This window comes from Cyclopterus lumpus, chromosome 4, assembly GCF_009769545.1.
Source record: "Cyclopterus lumpus isolate fCycLum1 chromosome 4, fCycLum1.pri, whole genome shotgun sequence".
Lineage (NCBI taxonomy): Eukaryota > Metazoa > Chordata > Actinopteri > Perciformes > Cyclopteridae > Cyclopterus > Cyclopterus lumpus.
Genome location: NC_046969.1, coordinates 22,955,137 through 22,976,888, shown reverse-complemented (window position 1 = coordinate 22,976,888; position 21,752 = coordinate 22,955,137). Strand labels below are relative to the sequence as shown.

Genomic DNA, 21,752 nt, shown 5'->3' with positions numbered 1-21,752 from the left:
CTCTGTCTCTCAATTTATTTCTCTTTCTCTCTCCTTTTGTCTCTTCTGTTGGTCATTTTTCCTCTAACTGCAAGGATGTTCAGCAGTTCAGTTCAATGCTTTGGTGCTTCAACAATTTTCAGCAGGTGGTTTCCCTTTACTCTATTTTCAACTGTTTTAAGCTATTTTCAGCTATTTTCAATTATTTTCAGCTATTTTTTAAAAAATATTTCAGTTTTCAAAATGCATTTCCAGAAGGAAATGTTCTCATTGTATTTGTATATTACATGTATGTACGACGAGAGTGTACGTGTAACCAGAGTCAAATTCCATGTATGTGCACACAAACATGGCCAATAAAGCTGATTCCAAACGAATCATAACAAAAAGTTGTTGGAAGTAAAACTTAATGACAAAGGGATTTGCTGGTTATTGGCAGTTTTATTGATTTCTTACAATACAAGGTAATTGTTTTATAATCACAAGAAAAGAAAAGGGAAAAGATAGACTGATAAAGATAATAATGGGCTGGATTCCACAAGATGGTTGGCATGGAAAAAGCAGAAGCTTAAATCATAGAATGAACTCTGGCTGAGCTCCATTTAGCTTCAGGCCCTGGTAAAGAACAGTTAAAATGTCTGCTGAAAAAATGGTATAATATACTTTCTCCACCTGGCACAATAAGAAATAAAATATAACATGAAAGAAAAATCAGACAGAAATTCAAGTGATCAAAATTTGAAAGTTGTCTCTTCTTATCCATCGCAGTGTTTGCTGTGGAGTCAGGGCTTTTTTCTAGCATGGGCACCCAAACTTTGTAGTCACGGCACCTAGCTTTACAATGAACATGAATGTGCTCACACATTACCTTCTATTATTTACTACAGAAAGAGCTAGGGCAGCTGAAACGAACACGATAATCTTGACACCTCTTGTCGCGTTGGTCTCTGTTTCTGCAGATGAATCCAGTAGTTGTGTCACTTCTGATAAAAAGAAACACAGAGTGGCACGTCATTAAAACATTCTTGGTCCCCAGAGGATGGATCCTCCTGACTTTGGTGATCCCCTCACCAACTTCCACCAGTGCAATCAGCAAGTTGACATTTGTGGCTTTGAGTGTCATCTTTTGATAGCTATTGAATGGATAACAATTACAGTTGGTCAGAACTTACCTATAAATCCTTTCGCCTGCTGCAGCCGCACTAAATCCAGTTAGAGTTTGGGCCTCAATAGCTCCTGGATTTGGGCAGATTTTTCCTGGGTTCTCTTTGCGAAGGCTAGAGAGCAGTTCCCAGTCCCCTGATCCACTGGGATTGTCTCTGTCAAACCACTTGGTCCAGCACACTGCAAGGAGACATTAAAGAGAGGATGACGGGGGAAACTGCAGAGCAAAAGCAACATTCTAAATGAACGCTTATGAACACAAACAATGAAGAGAAGAATAAATGATCTTTGCATTAGTAGCTTTACAGCGAACATGAATGTGCTCACACATTACCTTTTACTCCACAGTAAGCGCTAGGGCAGGTGAAACGAACACGATAATCTTGACACCTCTTGTCGCGTTGGTCTCTGTTTCTGCAGATGAATCCATTACTTATGTCATTTCTGATGAAAAGAAACACAGAGTGGTTCGTCATTAAAACATTCTTGGTCCCCAGAGGATGGATCCTCCTGACTTTGGTGATCCCTTCACCACCTTCCACCAGTGCAACCAGCAAGTTGACATTTGTGGCTTTGAGTGTCATCTTTTGATAGCTATTGAATGGATAACGATTACAGTTGGTAAATATATTCATTAAGTAAAATCACTTTGGTGATCACTGGATATTTGATCCATCATCAGGTCAACATGTTAATTTAAATGCCAAAACTAATGACATTCCTATCAGCCTCAGTGTACTTTTTGTTCAGTAATAATTAGCCAATGTTAGAATGTGAACAAACGTGCTGGACTGAGAAGATGAATGTTGTAAACATTATACCTGCTTAATATCAGCGTGTTCCCTTTGTCATTGTGTTAGAATTCAGTTCAAACCACAACTGTTCCTACAACCTCACAGAGCCTAATGTTTTGTTTTATTAGTGTGTGGTTGAACATACAACTAATATATCTAGTTTTATTTAAATTATTAAAAAACATTCAATATCAAACATACTATATTATTGTGACTGCTAAATGACACTCTTAATAGAAGAAAACGTTATACACAAATAGTTAAATAGTTTTTCTACGTATATGCTGCTATTTCCTGATTCTCAGTGGTTAAAAGTACAGGAATGATCAATAGAACTGAATAGAATGTGGAAATATGTTCGTTCTCACAAACACATCGAGTAGCAACATTAATGCATCACATTCAGTAAAATAAAATAAGACTCATTGGAATGATTTACACTCAGTCAGAACTTACCTATAAATCTTTTCCCCTGCTGCAGCCACACTGATTCCAGTTAGAGTTTGGGCCTCAATAGCTCCTGGATTTGGGCAGATTTGTCCTGGGTACTGTCTGCGAAGACTAGAGAGAAGTTCCCAGTCCCCTGTTCCACTGGGATTGTCTCTGTCAAACCACTTGGTCCAGCACACTGCAAGGAGACATTAAAGAGAGGATGACGGGGGGGAAACTGCAGAGCAAAAGCAACATTCTAAATGAACGCTTATGAACACAAACCATGAAGAGAAGAATAAATGATCTTTGCATTAGTAGCTTTACAATGAACATGAATGTGCTCACACATTACCGTTTGGTCCACAGTAAGCGCTAGGGCAGGTGAAACGAACACGATAATCTTTACACCTCTTGTCGGGTTGGTCTCTGTTTCTGCAGATGAATCCAGTAGTTGTGTCACTTCTGATAAAAGAAACACAGAGTGGCACGTCATTAAAACATTCTTGGTCCCCAGAGGATGGATCCTCCTGACTTTGGTGAACCCCTCACCACCTTCCACCAGTGCAACCAGCAAGTTGACATTTGTGGCTTTAAATGTCATCTTTTGATAGCTATTGAATGGATAACGATTACAGTTGGTAAACATATTCATTAAGTAAAATCACTTTGGTGATCACTGGATATTTGATCTATCATCAGGTCAACATGATAATTTAAATGCCAAAACTAATGACATTCCTATCAGCCTCAGTGTACTTTTTGTTCAGTAATAATTAGCCAATGTTAGCATGTGAACAAATGTGCTAGAATGAGAAGATGAATGTTGTAAACATTATACCTGCTTAATATCAGCGTGTTCCCTTTGTCATTGTGTTAGAATTCAGTTCAAACCACAACTGTTCCTACAACCTCACAGAGCCTAATGTTTTGTTTTATTAGTGTGTGGTATAACATACAATGAATATATCTATTTTAATTTAAATTATTTTAAAACATATTCAATATCAAACATACTATTCTATTGGGACATCTAAATGACACTCTTAATATAAGAATCATTTATAATGTCCTATCACACAAATAGTTAAATAGTTTTTCTACGTATATGATGCTATTACCTGATTCTCAGTGGTTAGAAAGTACAGGAATGATCAATAGAACTGAATAGAATGTGGAAATATGTTTGGTGTCACAAACACATCGAGTAGCAACATTAATGCATCACATTCAGTAAAATACAATAAGACTCATTAGAATTATTTACACTCGGTCAGAACTTACCTATAAATCTTTTCCCCTGCTGCAGCCGCACTGATTCCAGTTAGAGTTTGGGCCTGAATAGCTCCTGGTTTTGGGCAGATTTGTCCTGGGTACTGTCTGCGAAGACTAGAGAGAAGTTCCCAGTCCCCTGTTCCACTGGGATTGTCTCTGTCAAACCAATTGGTCCAGCACACTGCAAGGAGACATTAAAGAGAGGATGACGGGGGGGAAACTGCAGAGCAAAAGCAACATTCTAAATGAACGCTTATGAACACAAACCATGAAGAGAAGAATAAATAATCTTTGCATTAGTAGGTTTACAATGAACATGAATGTGCTCACACATTACCGTTTGGTCCACAGTAAGAGCTAGGGCAGCTGAAACGAACACGATAATCTTTACACCTCTTGTCGGGTTGGTCTCTGTTTCTGCAGATGAATCCAGTAGTTGTGTCACTTCTGATAAAAGAAACACAGAGTGGCACGTCATTAAAACATTCTTGGTCCCCAGAGGATGGATCCTCCTGACTTTGGTGATCCCCTCACCACCTTCCACCAGTGCAACCAGCAAGATGACATTTGTGACTTTAAATGTCATCTTTTGATAGCTATTGAATGGATAACGATTACAGTTGGTCAGAACTTACCTATAAATCTTTTCCCCTGCTGCAGCCGCACTGATTCCAGTTAGAGTTTGGGCCTGAATAGCTCCTGGTTTTGGGCAGATTTGTCCTGGGTACTGTCTGCGAAGGCTAGAGAGAAGTTCATAGTCCCCTTGTCCACTGGGATTGTCTCTGTCAAACCAATTGGTCCAGCAAGGCCTTGCTGAATGTAGTTAAAAAAAAACAGAAATACAAACAAACAATGAATGGTTTCATCTATACTTTAAATATCAGGATTGCCCCTGAAAAAAATATCTTACCTTGGGCCTCTGGAGTGGTGGTGTTGTATTGATCGGTCGCTTTCAAAGCTAATTTTGGGGAAAAAAAGAGTTTACTGTTATTGTGTATATTTCTGATTATAAAGACTGTAGACAATTTCCCAGTCTCCTGTTCCACTGGGATGGTCTCTGTTAAACCAGTCTGTCCAGCATTCTTGAACAAGGTTGACTAATTTAGACAAATTACCAATAAGACATTTGAAATCTTTTAGTAATAGCACATGCTGTTATTGGTCAAATGTGAAAGAAAGATACCAAGACAGATGACATAAATGTAAAAACCAAAGGGTGGAATCTTCTTATGACTATGGTAGGATAATACCAAGGCCATGCTGAATGTAGTTACAAAAAACAGAAAACTACTCAAACAATGAATGGTTTGATCTGTACTTTAAATATCAGGTTTCCCCCAAAAAATAATATCTTACCGTCGTCCTCTGTAAGGGGGAAGTCGGGGTCATCGGTCGCTTCTAAAGCTAATTAAGAAAAAATTAGGGTTTACTGTTATTTTGTATATTTCTGATTAAAAAAAAGACTGGTGAAAATTTCCCAGTCTCCTGTTCCACTGGGATGGTCTCTGTTAAACCAGTCTGTCCAGCATTCTTGAACAAGGTTGACTAATTTAGACAAATTACCAATAAGACATTTGAAATCTTTTAGTAATAGCACATGCTGTTATTGGTCAAATGTGAAAGAAAGATACCAAGACGGATGAAATAAATGTAAAAACCAAAGGGTGGAATCTTCTTATGACTATGGTAGGATAATACCAAGGCCATGCTGAATGTAGTTACACAAAATAGAAAACTAATTAAACAATGAATGGTTTGATCTGTACTTTAAATATCAGGTTTCCCCCCAAAATTAATATCTTACCTTCGTCCTCTGGAAGGGTGGTGTTGGGTTCATCGGTCACTTCTAAAGCTAATTTAGGAAAAAATAGAGTTTACTCTGCACTGAAATAAATGTAAAAACCAAAAGGTGGAATGTTCTTATAACTATGGATAATATCAAGGCCATGCTAAATTTAGTTAAAAACAAACACAATCCAAACAAACAATGGATGGTTTGATCTGTACTTTAAATATCAGGATTGCCCCTAAAAATGATATCTTACCTTCGTCCTCTGGAAGGGTGGTGTTGGCTTCATCCGTCGCTTCTAAAGCTAATTTTGGGAAAAATAGAGTTTACTGTTATTGTGTATATTTCTGATTATAAAGACTGGTGATCATTTCCAAGTCTCTGGTTCCACTGGGATGGTCTCTGTTAAACCAGTCTGTCCAGCATTCTTGAACAAGGTTGTCTAATTTAAACAAATTACCAATAAGACATTTGACATCTTTTAGTAATTGCACATGCTGTTATTGGTCAAATGTGAAAGAAAGATACCAAGACGGATGAAATAAGTGTAAAAAACAAAAGGTGGAATCTTCTTATGACTATTGACTAGGATAATATCAAGGTCATTCTGAATGTAGTTAAAAACAAACAAAAATGCAAAAAAAAAATGGATGGTTTGGTCTGTACTTTAAATATCAGAATTAAGAGTAATATCTTACCTTGGTCCTCTGGAAGGGTGGTGTTGGGTTCATCGGTCGCTTGTAAAGCTAATTTTGGAAAAAATAGTTGACTGTGACTCTGTATATTTCTGAGTATAGAGTATTTACAATCTATACATTTGATCTTGACCATTGCAACTTACCAAAGAACAATCCGGCAAAAAGGACTACACTTAACTATTAAAGAAATTAAAAGGGTTACAATCACAGAATATGGCATACTGCATTCATAACGTGTACATCTCCATAGATAAAAAGAAAATATATAATACATTACCAATTTGATCATCATTGTAGACACTGTACTTTTAAAACTGTAAGGAAAGTTTTTTGTATTTAGGGATATAAATAAAATAGGTTCTCAAGAGTTGGATAAAATAATATGAACATTGACTGACAATTACCATTTTTAATGTCTCACTTCTCACTTCATCTCAATTGTAACTACATTTTCATTTCAACATTATAAACAATTTTAAATTATATTACATTTATAAAGACGTACATTGTTAAATAAGAGTGTCTATAAAATTACTTGAAATTGTAAATCTTAAATTCAGAAGAGACACTATGTTACCTTTCTCTGCAAAAACAAAAGAGTCCCCGGCACAGGAGCTCTCAGCTGAACAGTTGGTTGTGTGAACCTCGGTGTGGCTGAACAAACCTCTGCACTTAGACATCGGTTTGGAAGCTATTTAAATACTGCGACTGGTGAAGCTTCACGCTTACTGGAATGACGTGCTGCAGGCCATACTCACGGAAAGTTACAGGCAATGTAACATTGAAAAAACTGAGCAACACGTGTTGCACAATTATTCTCACCTGAGGCAGGGTTAAGAAACTTTAATGTCAATAAGGTCACATTGAATTAAAATGAATTGAATTGATAGAGAGATGGATAGATGAATAGTCTATTTCAAAATTGTTCAATTGCAGCATTTTAGCTTTGTTATCGTTAAAAGAGCTGAGATGATCAATAGGACACAGAATATGTGATGGGAGGTCAACCAGATCATATCTCAAACTGGTACAACATGTTGTGGAGATCCACATTCTGCATTTCTGTGTGTATGTGTGTGTGTGTATGTGAGAGATCCTCAACTGTAATAAATTAAATTAAAAAAGGTACATGTATTTTGACTAATTCATCTCTGTAATCCAAGATTTCGAAGAGTTTAACAACCTCTCAACGACCTCTCAGAATAAATTATTGTTGTTTTCATATTAATATGTTTGTGTACTTTCGTGTTTTAATGCTTTGGCAACTCAATTTTTAGAAACTTTATTGTCGATAAAGTCACATTGAATTGAAGTGATATGAAATTAAATTAATTTAATTGAAAGAGAGGATAAGGATGTTTATTGTCATCGTAAAAAGATACAATGGAATTTAGTTGGCAACTCAGTTCAGTTCAGCAGCAACAAGGAAAAAATACATTACTGATTTAAAACTAGACATTCAATAAATATATAAGACATTTAATAAATAAATATAAAACAAAATAAATTGTCTTTAAAGGGACAAGAGGGCTTTTTCAAAGAGTTGTTTTATTGCTCATAGAATATGTGATGGGAGGTCAACCAGATCATATCTCCAAACTGGTGAAACATGTTGTGGAGGTCCACATGCTCACACACATTCAAAAGAGTATATATTCAGTTTAGGCTCCTGCAATTATGTGTGTGTGCGTGCGTGTGTGTGTGTGTGTGATCGAGAGAGATCCTAAAATGTAAAACGTTCAAAAAAAGGAAAATTTATCTTGACAAATTCAACTCTGTAATCTCAGATTTTAAAGAGTTTAATGACCTCAAAAAATTAATTATTATATTACATTCGTAATGTTTTGTTAATAAACTGTTGATTTTCATGTTGATATTGTTGTGCACTTTTGTGTTTTGATGCATTGGCCACATTATTTTTAGAAACTTTAATGTCAATAAAGTCACTTGAAATATATTGAATTGAATTCATTTGTATTGAATAAAAATGATTAATATCCTATTTCAAAATATTTCAATTGCAGCATTTTAGCTTTGTTATCGTTAAAAGAGCTGAGATGATCAATAGGACACAGAATATGTGATGGGAGGTCAACCAGATCATATCTCAAACTGGTACAACATGTTGTGCAGATCCACATTCTGCATTTTTGTGTGTTTGTGTGTGTGTGTGTGTGTGTGTGTGTATGTCTAGGTAGGTGTGTGTGTGTGTGTGAGACAAAGAGACCCTCAACTGTAATAAATTAAATTAAAAAAAGGAACATGTATTTTGACTAATTCATCTCTGTAATCCCAGATTTCAAAGAGTTTAACGACCTCTCAAAAACCTCTCAGAATAAAGTCATAATGTTCTTTATTTGTTGTGTTAATTTTCATGTTAATATGTTTGTGTACTTTCATGTTTTAATGCTTTGGCAACTCGTTCTTTAGAAACTTTAATGTCGATAAAGTCACATTGAATTGAAGTGATATGAAATTAAATTAATTTAATTGAAAGAGAGGATAAGGATGTTTATTGTCATCGTAAAAAGATACAACGGAATTTAGTTGGCGATTCAGTTCAGTTCAGCAGCAACAAGGAAAAAAGACATTACTGATTTAAAACAAGACATTCAATAAATATATAAGACATTTAATAAATAGATTTAAAAATAAGATAAAACACAGGCATCAATGCTTTAAAGGGACAAGAGGGCTTTTTCAAAGAAATGATTTATTGCTCATAGAATATGTGTTTGGTGGTCAACCAGATCATATCTCCAAACTGGTGAAACATGTTGTGGAGGTCCACATGTTCACACAATTTCTTTAGGTACCTGCAATTATGTGTGTGTGTGTGTGTGTGTGTGTGTGTGTGTGTGTGAGTGCGTGTGTGTGTGTGTGTGTGCGTGTGTGTGTGTGTGTGCGAGTGTGAGAGAGAGAGAAAAAAATGTTATATGGTCATTCTATAATTTGGAGATGTTTTTGAGATGATAAAACACCTGTGCAAAACCTCCTTTTATCATCTCAAACACATCTCCAAACTCCGCCCCACTTTAACCCTGTCAGATGCAGAGAAGCTCCTCCACGCATTCATCTCCTCTAGACTGGACTACTGTAATTCACTCTTCACTGGGATCACTGGCAAGAACATCCAAAAACTACAATACATTCAAAACAGCGCTGCCAGGATCCTGATGAGAGTCCGGAAATATGAGCACACAACACCCGTTCTCCACTCACTCCACTGGCTCCCCGTCTCAACCCGGATTGACTACAAAGTCCTACTCCTCACCCATAAATGCATAAATGGACATGCACCTCCCTACCTACAAGAACTCATTACTCCCCAAACCTCCACCCGCACCCTCAGATCTACAAACCGCTCGCTCCCCCGGGTCCCCAACACCAAGCTCCGCACCATGGGCGACCGCTTATGGAAGAGTCTCCCTGACCATCTGAGGGCAACACAGACACTGGACTCTTTTAAGACTGGCATAAAAAACTTTTTATTCAGAAGTTTTATGACTTGTCAACTATTCCTTTTTTTGAATTATTTTTTAAAATTTTTATTATTGTTAGTTTTAACTATGTACTGGCTCTGTGGCACTCTGAGATTCTTGGAGGAAGAGTGCCTTACAAAATATAATGCATTATTATTATTATTATTGTAGAGAGAGAGAGAAGTGTGTGAGAAGAAATCCTAAAATGTAAAACATTTCAAATAAGGAACATTTATCTTGACAAGTTCAACTTTGTAATCCCAGATTTCAAAGAGTTTAAAGACCTCTCAATAGATAGACCCGTAGTGAGGAAAAGACTTTGTGGTTCGTGGTCTGAATGACGATTTCTCACATTGTGCTCAATAAAGTTTTATTCTCTGTTAAATAAATCACAGAGGAGAAGATCTAACTTAGCATGTATTTCAGAGCCAGAAAGCTACATTTTAATTATATTAAGACAACGCTTGAGTGTGTGGATCCGGCACCACAAGCCAGAAAACTAAATTATGGAACAATTTAAGTAGGTGAAAGGCAGCGATATTTATCTATGGACGTCACATAAGCAGAGCACATTTTTATTTGTATAGCACAAGTGCTTCACATAAGACATTGGAAGCATCAGGGCACAATAACAATTTGGGAACATCTTTTGATTTATATACAGTTTTGAATTAATAGATGAATATTTTTTTATTTGAATATAATTTTAAATTGATAAATACATTTTTGATTTGAATGTTGTTGCTTTAGCAGTAACTCTTTGAGCGCAGTGTAACGTTTTTTTCCAATGCTTACAGCTTTGTTGCAGTGACTGTTTGACATCTGTCTCAATTCATCTTTATTCAATTCAATTCAAGTGACTTTATTGACATTAAAGTTTCTAATAATAATTTGGCCAATGCATCAAAACACAAAAGTACACAACAATATCAACATGAAAATTAACACATTGATAACAAAACATTACGAATGTAATATAATAATTAATTTTGAGAGGTCATTGAGAGGTCGTTAAACTCTTTGAAATCTGGGATTACAAAGTTGAATTTGTCAAGATAAATGTTCCTTATTTTGAATGTTTGACATTTTAGGATTTCTTCTCACACACACTCTCTCTCTCTCTCTCACACACATGCACACACACACACACACACATGCACACACAAATGCAGGTACCTAAAGAATTTGTGTGAGCATGTGGACCTCCACAACATGTTTCACCAGTTTGGAGATATGATCTGGTTGAAGCCATTAATGCCTGTGTTTTATTTATTTTTTTAATCTGTTTAATAAATGTCTTATATATTTATTGAATGTCTTGTTTTAAATCAGTAATGTCTTTTTTCCTTGTTGCTGCTGAACTGAACTGAGTCGCCAACTAAATTCCATTGTATCTTTTTACGATGACAATAAACATCCTTATTCTCTCTTTCAATTAAATTAATTTCATATCACTTCAATTCAATGTGACTTTATCGACATTATAGTTTCTAAAAAACGAGTTGCCAAAGCATTAAAACATGAAAGTACACAAACATATTAATATGAAAATTAACACAACAAATAAAGAATATGATGACTTTATTCAGAGAGGTTTTTTAAAGGTTGTTAAACTCTTTGAAATCTGGGATTACAGAGATGAATTAGTCAAAAAACATGTACCTTTTTTTAATTTAATTTATTACAGTTGAGGATCTCTCACGCACACACACACAAACACACACACACCTAGACATAAACACACACAAACACACAAAAATGCAGAATGTGGAACTCCACAACATGTTTCACCAGTTTGGAGATATGATCTGGTTGACCTCCCAACACATATTCTATGAGCAATAAAACAACTCTTTGAAAAAGCCCTCTTGTCCCTTTAAAGCATTAATGCCTGTGTTTTATCTTATTTTTAAATCTATTTATTAAATGTCTTATATATTTATTGAATGTCTAGTTTTAAATCAGTAATGTCTTTTTTCCTTGTTGTTACTGAACTGAACTGAGTCGCCAACTAAATTCCATTGTATCTTTTTACGATGACAATAAACATCCTTATCCTCTCTTTCAATTAAATTAATTTAATTTCATATCACTTCAATTCAATGTGACTTTATCGACAATAAAGTTTCTAAAAATTGAGTTGCCAAAGCATTAAAACACGAAAGTACACAAACATATTAATATGAAAACAACAATAATTTATTCTGAGAGGTCGTTGAGAGGTTGTTAAACTCTTCGAAATCTTGGATTACAGAGATGAATTAGTCAAAATACATGTACCTTTTTTAATTTAATTTATTACAGTTGAGGATCTCTCACACACACACACACACAAACACACACACACACAAGCACACACACACACACACACACAGAAATGCAGAATGTGGATCTCCACAACATGTTGTACCAGTTTGAGATATGATCTGGTTGACCTCCCATCACATATTCTGTGTCCTATTGATCATCTCAGCTCTTTTAACGATAACAAAGCTAAAATGCTGCAATTGAACAATTTTGAAATAGACTATTCATCTATCCATCTCTCTATCAATTCAATTCATTTTAATTCAATGTGACCTTATTGACATTAAAGTTTCTTAACCCTGCCTCGGGTGAGAATAATTGTGCAACACGTGTTGCTCAGTTTTTTCAATGTTACATTGCCTGTAACTTTCCGTGAGTATGGCCTGCAGCACGTCATTCCAGTAAGCGTGAAGCTTCACCAGTCGCAGTATTTAAATAGCTTCCAAACCGATGTCTAAGTGCAGAGGTTTGTTCAGCCACACCGAGGTTCACACAACCAACTGTTCAGCTGAGAGCTCCTGTGCCGGGGACGCTTTTGTTTTTGCAGAGAAAGGTAACATAGTGTCTCTTCTGAATTTAAGATTTACAATTTCAAGTAATTTTATAGACACTCTTATTTAACAATGTACGTCTTTATAAATGTAATATAATTTAAAATTGTTTATAATGTTGAAATGAAAATGTAGTTACAATTGAGATGAAGTGAGAAGTGAGACATTAAAAATGGTAATTGTCAGTCAATGTTCATATTATTTTATCCAACTCTTGAGAACCTATTTTATTTATATCCCTAAATACAAAAAACTTTCCTTACAGTTTTAAAAGTACAGTGTCTACAATGATGATCAAATTGGTAATGTATTATATATTTTCTTTTTATCTATGGAGATGTACACGTTATGAATGCAGTATGCCATATTCTGTGATTGTAACCCTTTTAATTTCTTTAATAGTTAAGTGTAGTCCTTTTTGCCGGATTGTTCTTTGGTAAGTTGCAATGGTCAAGATCAAATGTATAGATTGTAAATACTCTATACTCAGAAATATACAGAGTCACAGTCAACTATTTTTTCCAAAATTAGCTTTACAAGCGACCGATGAACCCAACACCACCCTTCCAGAGGACCAAGGTAAGATATTACTCTTAATTCTGATATTTAAAGTACAGACCAAACCATCCATTTTTTTTTTGCATTTTTGTTTGTTTTTAACTACATTCAGAATGACCTTGATATTATCCTAGTCAATAGTCATAAGAAGATTCCACCTTTTGTTTTTTACACTTATTTCATCCGTCTTGGTATCTTTCTTTCACATTTGACCAATAACAGCATGTGCAATTACTAAAAGATGTCAAATGTCTTATTGGTAATTTGTTTAAATTAGACAACCTTGTTCAAGAATGCTGGACAGACTGGTTTAACAGAGACCATCCCAGTGGAACCAGAGACTTGGAAATGATCACCAGTCTTTATAATCAGAAATATACACAATAACAGTAAACTCTATTTTTCCCAAAATTAGCTTTAGAAGCGACGGATGAACCCAACACCACCCTTCCAGAGGACGAAGGTAAGATATCATTTTTAGGGGCAATCCTGATATTTAAAGTACAGATCAAACCATCCATTGTTTGTTTGGATTGTGTTTGTTTTTAACTAAATTTAGCATGGCCTTGATATTATCCATAGTTATAAGAACATTCCACCTTTTGGTTTTTACATTTATTTCAGTGCAGAGTAAACTCTATTTTTTCCTAAATTAGCTTTAGAAGTGACCGATGAACCCAACACCACCCTTCCAGAGGACGAAGGTAAGATATTAATTTTGGGGGGAAACCTGATATTTAAAGTACAGATCAAACCATTCATTGTTTAATTAGTTTTCTATTTTGTGTAACTACATTCAGCATGGCCTTGGTATTATCCTACCATAGTCATAAGAAGATTCCACCCTTTGGTTTTTACATTTATTTCATCCGTCTTGGTATCTTTCTTTCACATTTGACCAATAACAGCATGTGCTATTACTAAAAGATTTCAAATGTCTTATTGGTAATTTGTCTAAATTAGTCAACCTTGTTCAAGAATGCTGGACAGACTGGTTTAACAGAGACCATCCCAGTGGAACAGGAGACTGGGAAATTTTCACCAGTCTTTTTTTTAATCAGAAATATACAAAATAACAGTAAACCCTAATTTTTCCTTAATTAGCTTTAGAAGCGACCGATGACCCCGACTTCCCCCTTACAGAGGACGACGGTAAGATATTATTTTTTGGGGGGAACCTGATATTTAAAGTACAGATCAAACCATTCATTGTTTGAGTAGTTTTCTGTTTTTTGTAACTACATTCAGCATGGCCTTGGTATTATCCTACCATAGTCATAAGAAGATTCCACCCTTTGGTTTTTACATTTATGTCATCTGTCTTGGTATCTTTCTTTCACATTTGACCAATAACAGCATGTGCAATTACTAAAAGATGTCAAATGTCTTATTGGTAATTTGTCTAAATTAGACAACCTTGTTCAAGAATGCTGGACAGACTGGTTTAACAGAGACCATCCCAGTGGAACAGGAGACTGGGAAATTATCACCAGTCTTTATAATCAGAAATATACAAAATAACAGTAAACTCTATTTTTCCCCAAATTAGCTTTAGAAGTGACCGATGAACCCAACACCACCCTTCCAGAGGACGAAGGTAAGATATCATTTTCAGGGGCAATCCTGATAATTAAAGTACAGATCAAACCATCCATTGTTTGTTTGGATTGTGTTTGTTTTTAACTACATTCAGCAAGGCCTTGATATTATCCATAGTTATAAGAACATTCCACCTTTTGGTTTTTACATTTATTTCAGTGCACAGTAAACTCTATTTTTTTTCCTAAATTAGCTTTAGAAGTGACCGATGAACCCAACACCACCCTTCCAGAGGACGAAGGTAAGATATTAATTTTGGGGGGAAACCTGATATTTAAAGTACAGATCAAACCATTCATTGTTTGATTAGTTTTCTATTTTGTGTAACTACATTCAGCATGGCCTTGGTATTATCCTACCATAGTCATAAGAAGATTCCACCCTTTGGTTTTTACATTTATTTCATCTGTCTTGGTATCTTTCTTTTACATTTGACCAATAACAGCATGTGTAATTACTAAAAGACGTCAAATGTCTTATTGGTAATTTGTCTAAATTAGACAACCCTGTTCAAGAATGCTGGACAGACTGGTTTAACAGAGACCATCCCAGTGGAACAGGAGACTGGGAAATTGTCTACAGTCTTTATAATCAGAAATATACACAATAACAGTAAACTCTTTTTTCCCCCAAAATTAGCTTTGAAAGCGACCGATCAATACAACACCACCACTCCAGAGGCCCAAGGTAAGATATTATTTTCAGGGGCAATCCTGATATTTAAAGTATAGATGAAACCATTCATTGTTTGTTTGTATTTCTGTTTTTTTTTAACTACATTCAGCAAGGCCTTGCTGGACCAACTGGTTTGACAGAGACAATCCCAGTGGACAAGGGGACTATGAACTTCTCTCTAGTCTTCACAGACAGTACCCAGGACAAATCTGCCCAAATCCAGGAGCTATTCAGGCCCAAACTCTAACTGGAATCAGTGCGGCTGCAGCAGGGGAAAAGATTTATAGGTAAGTTCTGACCAACTGTAATCGTTATCCATTCAATAGCTATCGAAAGATGACATTCAAAGCCACAAATGGCTGGTTGCACTGGTGGAAGGTGGTGAGGGGATCACCAAAGTCAGGAGGATCCATCCTCTGGGGACCAAGAATGTTTTAATGACGTGCTACTCTGTGTTTCTTTTTATCAGAAGTGACACAACTACTGGATTCATCTGCAGAAACAGAGACCAACCCGACAAGAGGTGTAAAGACTATCGCGTTCGTTTCAGCTGCCCTAGCTATTTCTGTGGACCAAACGGTAATGTGTGAGCACATTCATGTTCATTGTAAAGCTACTAATGCAAAGATCATTTATTCTTCTCTTCATGGTTTGTGTTCATAAGCGTTCATTTAGAATGTTGCTTTTGCTCTGCAGTTTCCCCCCCGTCATCCTCTCTTTAATGTCTCCTTGCAGTGTGCTGGACCAATTGGTTTGACAGAGACAATCCCAGTGGAACAGGGGACTGGGAACTTCTCTCTAGTCTTCGCAGACAGTACCCAGGACAAATCTGCCCAAAACCAGGAGCTATTCAGGCCCAAACTCTAACTGGAATCAGTGCGGCTGCAGCAGGGGAAAAGATTTATAGGTAAGTTCTGACCGAGTGTAAATAATTCTAATGAGTCTTATTGTATTTTACTGAATGTGATGCATTAATGTTGCTACTCGATATGTTTGTGACACCAAACATATTTCCACATTCTATTCAGTTCTATTGATCATTCCTGTACTTTTAACCACTGAGAATCAGAAAATAGCAGCATATACGTAGAAAAACTATTTAACTATTTGTGTGATAGGACATTATAAATGATTCTTCTATTAAGAGTGTCATTTAGCAGTCACAATAATATAGTATGTTTGATATTGAATGTTTTTTAATAATTTAAATAAAACTAGATATATTCATTGTATGTTATACCACACACTAATAAAACAAAACATTAGGCTCTGTGAGGTTGTAGGAACAGTTGTGGTTTGAGCTGAATTCTAACACAATGACAAAGGGAACACGCTGATATTAAGCAGGTATAATGTTTACAACATTCATCTTCTCAGTCCAGCATGTTTGTTCACATTCTAACATTGGCTAATTATTACTGAACAAAAAGTACACTGAGGCTGATAGGTATGTCATTAGTTTTGGCATTTAAATTAACATGTTGACCTGATGATGGATCAAATATCCAGTGATCACCAAAGTGATTTTACTTAATGAATATGTTTACCAACTGTAATCGTTATCCATTCAATAGCTATCAAAAGATGACACTCAAAGCCACAAATGTCAACTTGCTGGTTGCACTGGTGGAAGGTGGTGAGGGGTTCACCAAAGTCAGGAGGATCCATCCTCTGGGGACCAAGTATGTTTTAATGACGAACCACTCTGTGTTTCTTTTATCAGAAGTGACACAACTACTGGATTCATCTGCAGAAACAGAGATCAACCCGACAAGAGGTGTAAAGATTATCGTGTTCGTTTCACCTGCCCTAGCGCTTACTGTGGACCAAACGGTAATGTGTGAGCACATTCATGTTCATTGTAAAGCTACTAATGCAAAGATCATTTATTCTTCTCTTCATCGTTTGTGTTCATAAGCGTTCATTTAGAATGTTGCTTTTGCTCTGCAGTTTCCCCCCCGTCATCCTCTCTTTAATGTCTCCTTGCAGTGTGCTGGACCAAGTGGTTTGACAGAGACAATCCCAGTGGACCAGGGGACTATGAACATCTCTCTAGCCTTCGCAGACAGTACCCAGGACAAATCTGCCCAAATCCAGGAGCTATTGAGGCCCAAACTCTAACTGGAATCAGTGTGGCTGCAGCAGGGGAAAAGATTTATAGGTAAGTTCTGACCGAGTGTAAATAATTCTAATGAGTCTTATTGTATTTTACTGAATGTGATGCATTAATGTTGCTACTCGATGTGTTTGTGACACCAAACATATTTCCACATTCTATTCAGTTCTATTGATCATTCCTGTACTTTCTAACCACTGAGAATCAGGTAATAGCAGCATATACGTAGAAAAACTATTTAACTATTTGTGTATAACGTTTTCTTCTATTAAGAGTGTCATTTAGCAGTCACAATAATATAGTATGTTTGATATTGAATGTTTTTTAATAATTTAAATAAAACTAGATATATTCATTGTATGTTCAACCACACACTAATAAAACAAAACATTAGGCTCTGTGAGGTTGTAGGAACAGTTGTGGTTTGAACTGAATTCTAACACAATGACAAAGGGAACACGCTGATATTAAGCAGGTATAATGTTTACAACATTCATCTTCTCAGTCCAGCACGTTTGTTCACATGCTAACATTGGCTAATTATTACTGAACAAAAAGTACACTGAGGCTGATAGGGATGCCATTAGTTTTGGCATTTAAATTAACATGTTGACCTGATGATGGATCAAATATTCAGTGATCACCAAAGTGATTTTACTTAATGAATATGTTTACCAACTGTAATCGTTATCCATTCAATAGCTATCAAAAGATGACACTCAAAGCCACAAATGTCAACTTGCTGGTTGCACTGGTGGAAGGTGGTGAAGGGATCACCAAAGTCAGGAGGATCCATCCTCTGGGGACCAAGTATGTTTTAATGACGTGCCACTCTGTGTTTCTTTTATCAGAAGTGACACAACTACTGGATTCATCTGCAGAAACAGAGACCAACGCGACAAGAGGTGTCAAGATTATCGTGTTCGTTTCACCTGCCCTAGCGCTTACTGTGGAGTAAAAGGTAATGTGTGAGCACATTCATGTTCATTGTAAAGCTACTAATGCAAAGATTATTTATTCTTCTCTTCATGGTTTGTGTTCATAAGCGTTCATTTAGAATGTTGCTTTTGCTCTGCAGTTTCCCCCCCGTCATCCTCTCTTTAATGTCTCCTTGCAGTGTGCTGGACCAAGTGGTTTGACAGAGACAATCCCAGTGGACCAGGGGACTATGAAATTCTCTATTCGCTACGCAAACAGTACCCAGGACAAATCTGCCCAAATCCAGGAGCTATTGAGGCCCAAACTCTAACTGGAATCAGTGCGCTTGCAGCAGGGGAAAAGATTTATAGGTAAGTTGTAACTGAGTGTAAATAATTCCAATGAGTCTTATTGTATTTTACTGAATGTGATGCATTAATGTTGCTACTCGATGTGTTTGTGACACCAAACATATTTCCACATTCTATTCAGTTCTATTGATCATTCCTGTACTTTCTAACCACTGAGAATCAGGAAAAAGCATCATATACGTAGAAAAACTATTTAACTATTTGTGTATAAAGTTTTCTTCTATTAAGGGTGTCATTTATCAGTCACAATAATATAGTATGTTTGATATTGAATATGTTTTTTAATAATTTAAATAAAACTAGATATATTCATTGTATGTTATACCACACACTAATAAAACAAAACATTAGGCTCTGTGAGGTTGTAGGAACAGTTGTGGTTTGAGCTGAATTCTAACACAATGACAAAGGGAACACGCTGATATTAAGCAGGTATAATGTTTACAACATTCATCTTCTCAGTCCAGCACGTTTGTTCACATGCTAACATTGGCTAATTATTACTGAACAAAAAGTACACTGAGGCTGATAGGAATGTCATTAGTTTTGGCATTTAAATTAACATGTTGACCTGATGATGGATCAAATATCCAGTGATCACCAAAGTGATTTTACTTAATGAATATGATTACCAACTGTAATCGTTATCCATTCAATAGCTATCAAAAGATGACACTCAAAGCCACAAATGTCATCTTGCTGGTTGCACTGGTGGAAGTTGGTGAGGGGATCACCAAAGTCAGGAGGATCCATCCTCTGGGGACCAAGAATGTTTTAATGACGTGCTACTCTGTGTTTCTTTTATCAGAAGTGACACAACTACTGGATTCATCTGCAGAAACAGAGACCAACGCGACAAGAGGTGTCAAGATTATCGTGTTCGTTTCAGCTGCCCTAGCTCTTTCTGTACAGTAAAAGGTAATGTGTGAGCACATTCATGTTCACTGTAAAGCTACTAATGCAAAGATTATTTATTCTTCTCTTCATGGTTTGTGTTCATAAGCGTTCATTTAGAATGTTGCTTTTGCTCTGCAGTTTCCCACCCCTTCATCCTCTCTTTAATGTCTCCTTGCAGTGTGCTGGACCAAGTGGTTTGACAGAGACAATCCCAGTGGAACAGGGGACTGGGAACTTCTCTCTAGCCTTCGCAAAGAGAACCCAGGAAAAATCTGTAGAAAACCTCTGTTCATTAAGGCTGTTACCACTGACACAAATACTCCAGCCTCCTCCACAGGGAATAACTTCTTCATGTAAGTAGCTTCACAAGGAAATACGTTTACATTTGGCTACCAACCAAATAATAAAACAATACCTCTTAACATTAAAACCTCTTTCCCAAAGTTTCCAAATCTTCAAGATGTCCTGCCTTGAGCTGCTGCTTAGTGCTGCTGAAAAGAAACTTTGCAGATGCGCATTAACATTAGATACGATTAAATTGTAATGAGCCCAACGAGGCTTATAGGCACATAGTGTCTAAAGGTTTTAGCGGAGCCTTACTTGTGCAAACAGCTTTGTTTGAGATAACGGAGTCTTTGTGGTCTGGTGAATAAGAAACACTTATAACTCAATGTATAGTTACTCCTTATTCATGATTACTTTCTTTACCTCTTTGTTGGCTGAGATGTTTTCAATTTAAAAAATACTGACACCTGGCATCAAGAACAAAATGAGAAAAAGAAGAAGAGATTTAATTTTTATTTGACCAACAGTACATTCATACGCTAGATCATGTTTCTATCATAGACAAACAATAATTTACAACATTGTGCACCACTAAAAATAACTTATGGTTTCATTCATATATGGTTTCCTTGCTTTAAATATTATACTGATTCACTTACTGTTTGGAATCCTTTTTTCAGGTTCCATCCATCCAAGGGACTTGTTTGCCGCAACAGGGACCAGAGATCTCGTAAGTGCCGTGACTACAAAGTCAAGTTTGGGTGCCCATGCCCATGAAAAAAGCCCTGACTCCACAGCAAACACTGCGATGGATAAGAAGAGACGACGTTCACATTTTGATCACTTGAATTTCTGTCTGATTTTTCTTTCATGTTATATTTTATTTCTTATTGTGCCAGGTGGAGAAAGTATATTATACCATTTTTTCAGCGGACATTTTAACTGTTCTTTACCAGGGCCTGAAGCTAAATGGAGCTCAGCCAGAGTTCATTCTATGATTTAAGCTTCTGCTTTTTCCATGCCAACCATCTTGTGGAATCCAGCTCATTATTATCTTTATCAGTCTATCTTTCCCCTTTTCTTTTCTTGTGATTATGAAACAATTATCTTGTATTGTAAGAAATCAATAAAACTGCCAATTACCAGCAAATCCCTTTTGTCATTAAGTTTTACTTCCAACAACTTTTTCCATCTGATTAGGAATTCATAAGGAAGTTATGATTCGGTCATAATCAGGTTTATTGGCCATCAAATTTGACTCCGGTTACACGTACACTCTCGTCGTACATACATGTAACATACAAATAACAAGATAGATAGAAAAAGACATTAAAGACAATAGAGTAGCAACAGGTATGTGCAATATAAAAAACAACAACAATGAGAACATTTCCTTCCGGAAATGCATTTTTAAAACTGAAATATTTAAAACTGTTGAGTATAGAGTAACGGGAAACTACCTGCTCAAAAGTGTTGAAGCCCAACAGCATTGAACTGAACTGCTGAACATTCTTGCGGTTGAAATGTAGAACTGGAAAACATGGAAGCAAAACTGCGTCATCTAAATAATCCAAGACATGAATCACAATCCAAGAAACTAGAGAGGGAAAATGACTGACAGAAGAGATAAAAGGAGATAGAAAGAGGAATAAATTGAGAGACAGAGGGAGAACAAATTGTAGAGAGATAGAGAGGGTGGGAAGAAAGTGATTGAGAGAAAGAGAAACATAAGAGAGTGAGAAAAAACTAACAGAAAATGGAGAGAGAGAATTGAGGTTACTTATATATTTACGCTAACATTACCAGTAGTAGATGTGTTATTTAGGTTTTTGAGTTATATATATATATATATATGCCAACATAAC

General features: G+C 36.1%; 2 protein-coding genes across 2 annotated transcripts; one reads left to right on the top strand and one right to left on the bottom strand.

Annotated features, from left to right (window-relative positions):
* Positions 1 to 514: 514 nt before the first annotated feature.
* On the bottom strand, positions 515 to 6,788 carry LOC117729423 (mucin-5AC-like). Its single transcript, XM_034530442.1, has 16 exons — positions 6,706 to 6,788; positions 6,406 to 6,442; positions 6,272 to 6,305; positions 6,129 to 6,176; positions 5,687 to 5,734; positions 5,446 to 5,493; positions 4,998 to 5,045; positions 4,552 to 4,599; positions 4,277 to 4,454; positions 3,979 to 4,088; positions 3,651 to 3,822; positions 2,722 to 2,831; positions 2,394 to 2,565; positions 1,478 to 1,587; positions 1,152 to 1,323; positions 515 to 962 (listed from the first exon to the last, which is right to left on the bottom strand). Exons 2-16 carry the CDS (start codon positions 6,418 to 6,420, stop codon positions 854 to 856), a joined length of 1,422 nt encoding a protein of 473 aa, XP_034386333.1. The 5' UTR covers positions 6,421 to 6,442; positions 6,706 to 6,788; the 3' UTR covers positions 515 to 853.
* A 5,618-nt stretch (positions 6,789 to 12,406) lies between these two features.
* Positions 12,407 to 20,677, top strand: LOC117729874 (mucin-5AC-like). The gene is made up of 18 exons (XM_034531257.1): positions 12,407 to 12,470; positions 12,734 to 12,770; positions 12,871 to 12,904; positions 13,000 to 13,047; positions 13,442 to 13,489; positions 13,683 to 13,730; positions 14,131 to 14,178; positions 14,576 to 14,623; positions 14,819 to 14,866; positions 15,265 to 15,312; positions 15,410 to 15,587; positions 15,770 to 15,879; positions 16,036 to 16,207; positions 17,024 to 17,133; positions 17,290 to 17,461; positions 18,268 to 18,377; positions 19,781 to 19,955; positions 20,568 to 20,677. The coding sequence occupies exons 2-18, from the start codon at positions 12,756 to 12,758 to the stop codon at positions 20,662 to 20,664; spliced, it is 1,509 nt and encodes a 502-aa protein (XP_034387148.1). The 5' UTR covers positions 12,407 to 12,470; positions 12,734 to 12,755; the 3' UTR covers positions 20,665 to 20,677.
* The last annotated feature ends 1,075 nt before the right edge of the window (positions 20,678 to 21,752 follow it).

Bases quoted from the DNA above. Each gene is read 5' to 3' on its own strand.
- LOC117729423 (XM_034530442.1), bottom strand. The intron at 3,823-3,978 runs GTAATGTGTGAG...GTCTCCTTGCAG, and splicing joins CTCTTACTGTGGACCAAACG to TGTGCTGGACCAATTGGTTT. The intron at 963-1,151 runs GTAAGTTCTGAC...TCTTTTTATCAG, and splicing joins GCAGGCGAAAGGATTTATAG to AAGTGACACAACTACTGGAT.
- LOC117729874 (XM_034531257.1), top strand. The intron at 13,048-13,441 runs GTAAGATATTAC...TCCCAAAATTAG, and splicing joins CACCCTTCCAGAGGACCAAG to CTTTAGAAGCGACGGATGAA. The intron at 17,134-17,289 runs GTAATGTGTGAG...GTCTCCTTGCAG, and splicing joins CGCTTACTGTGGACCAAACG to TGTGCTGGACCAAGTGGTTT.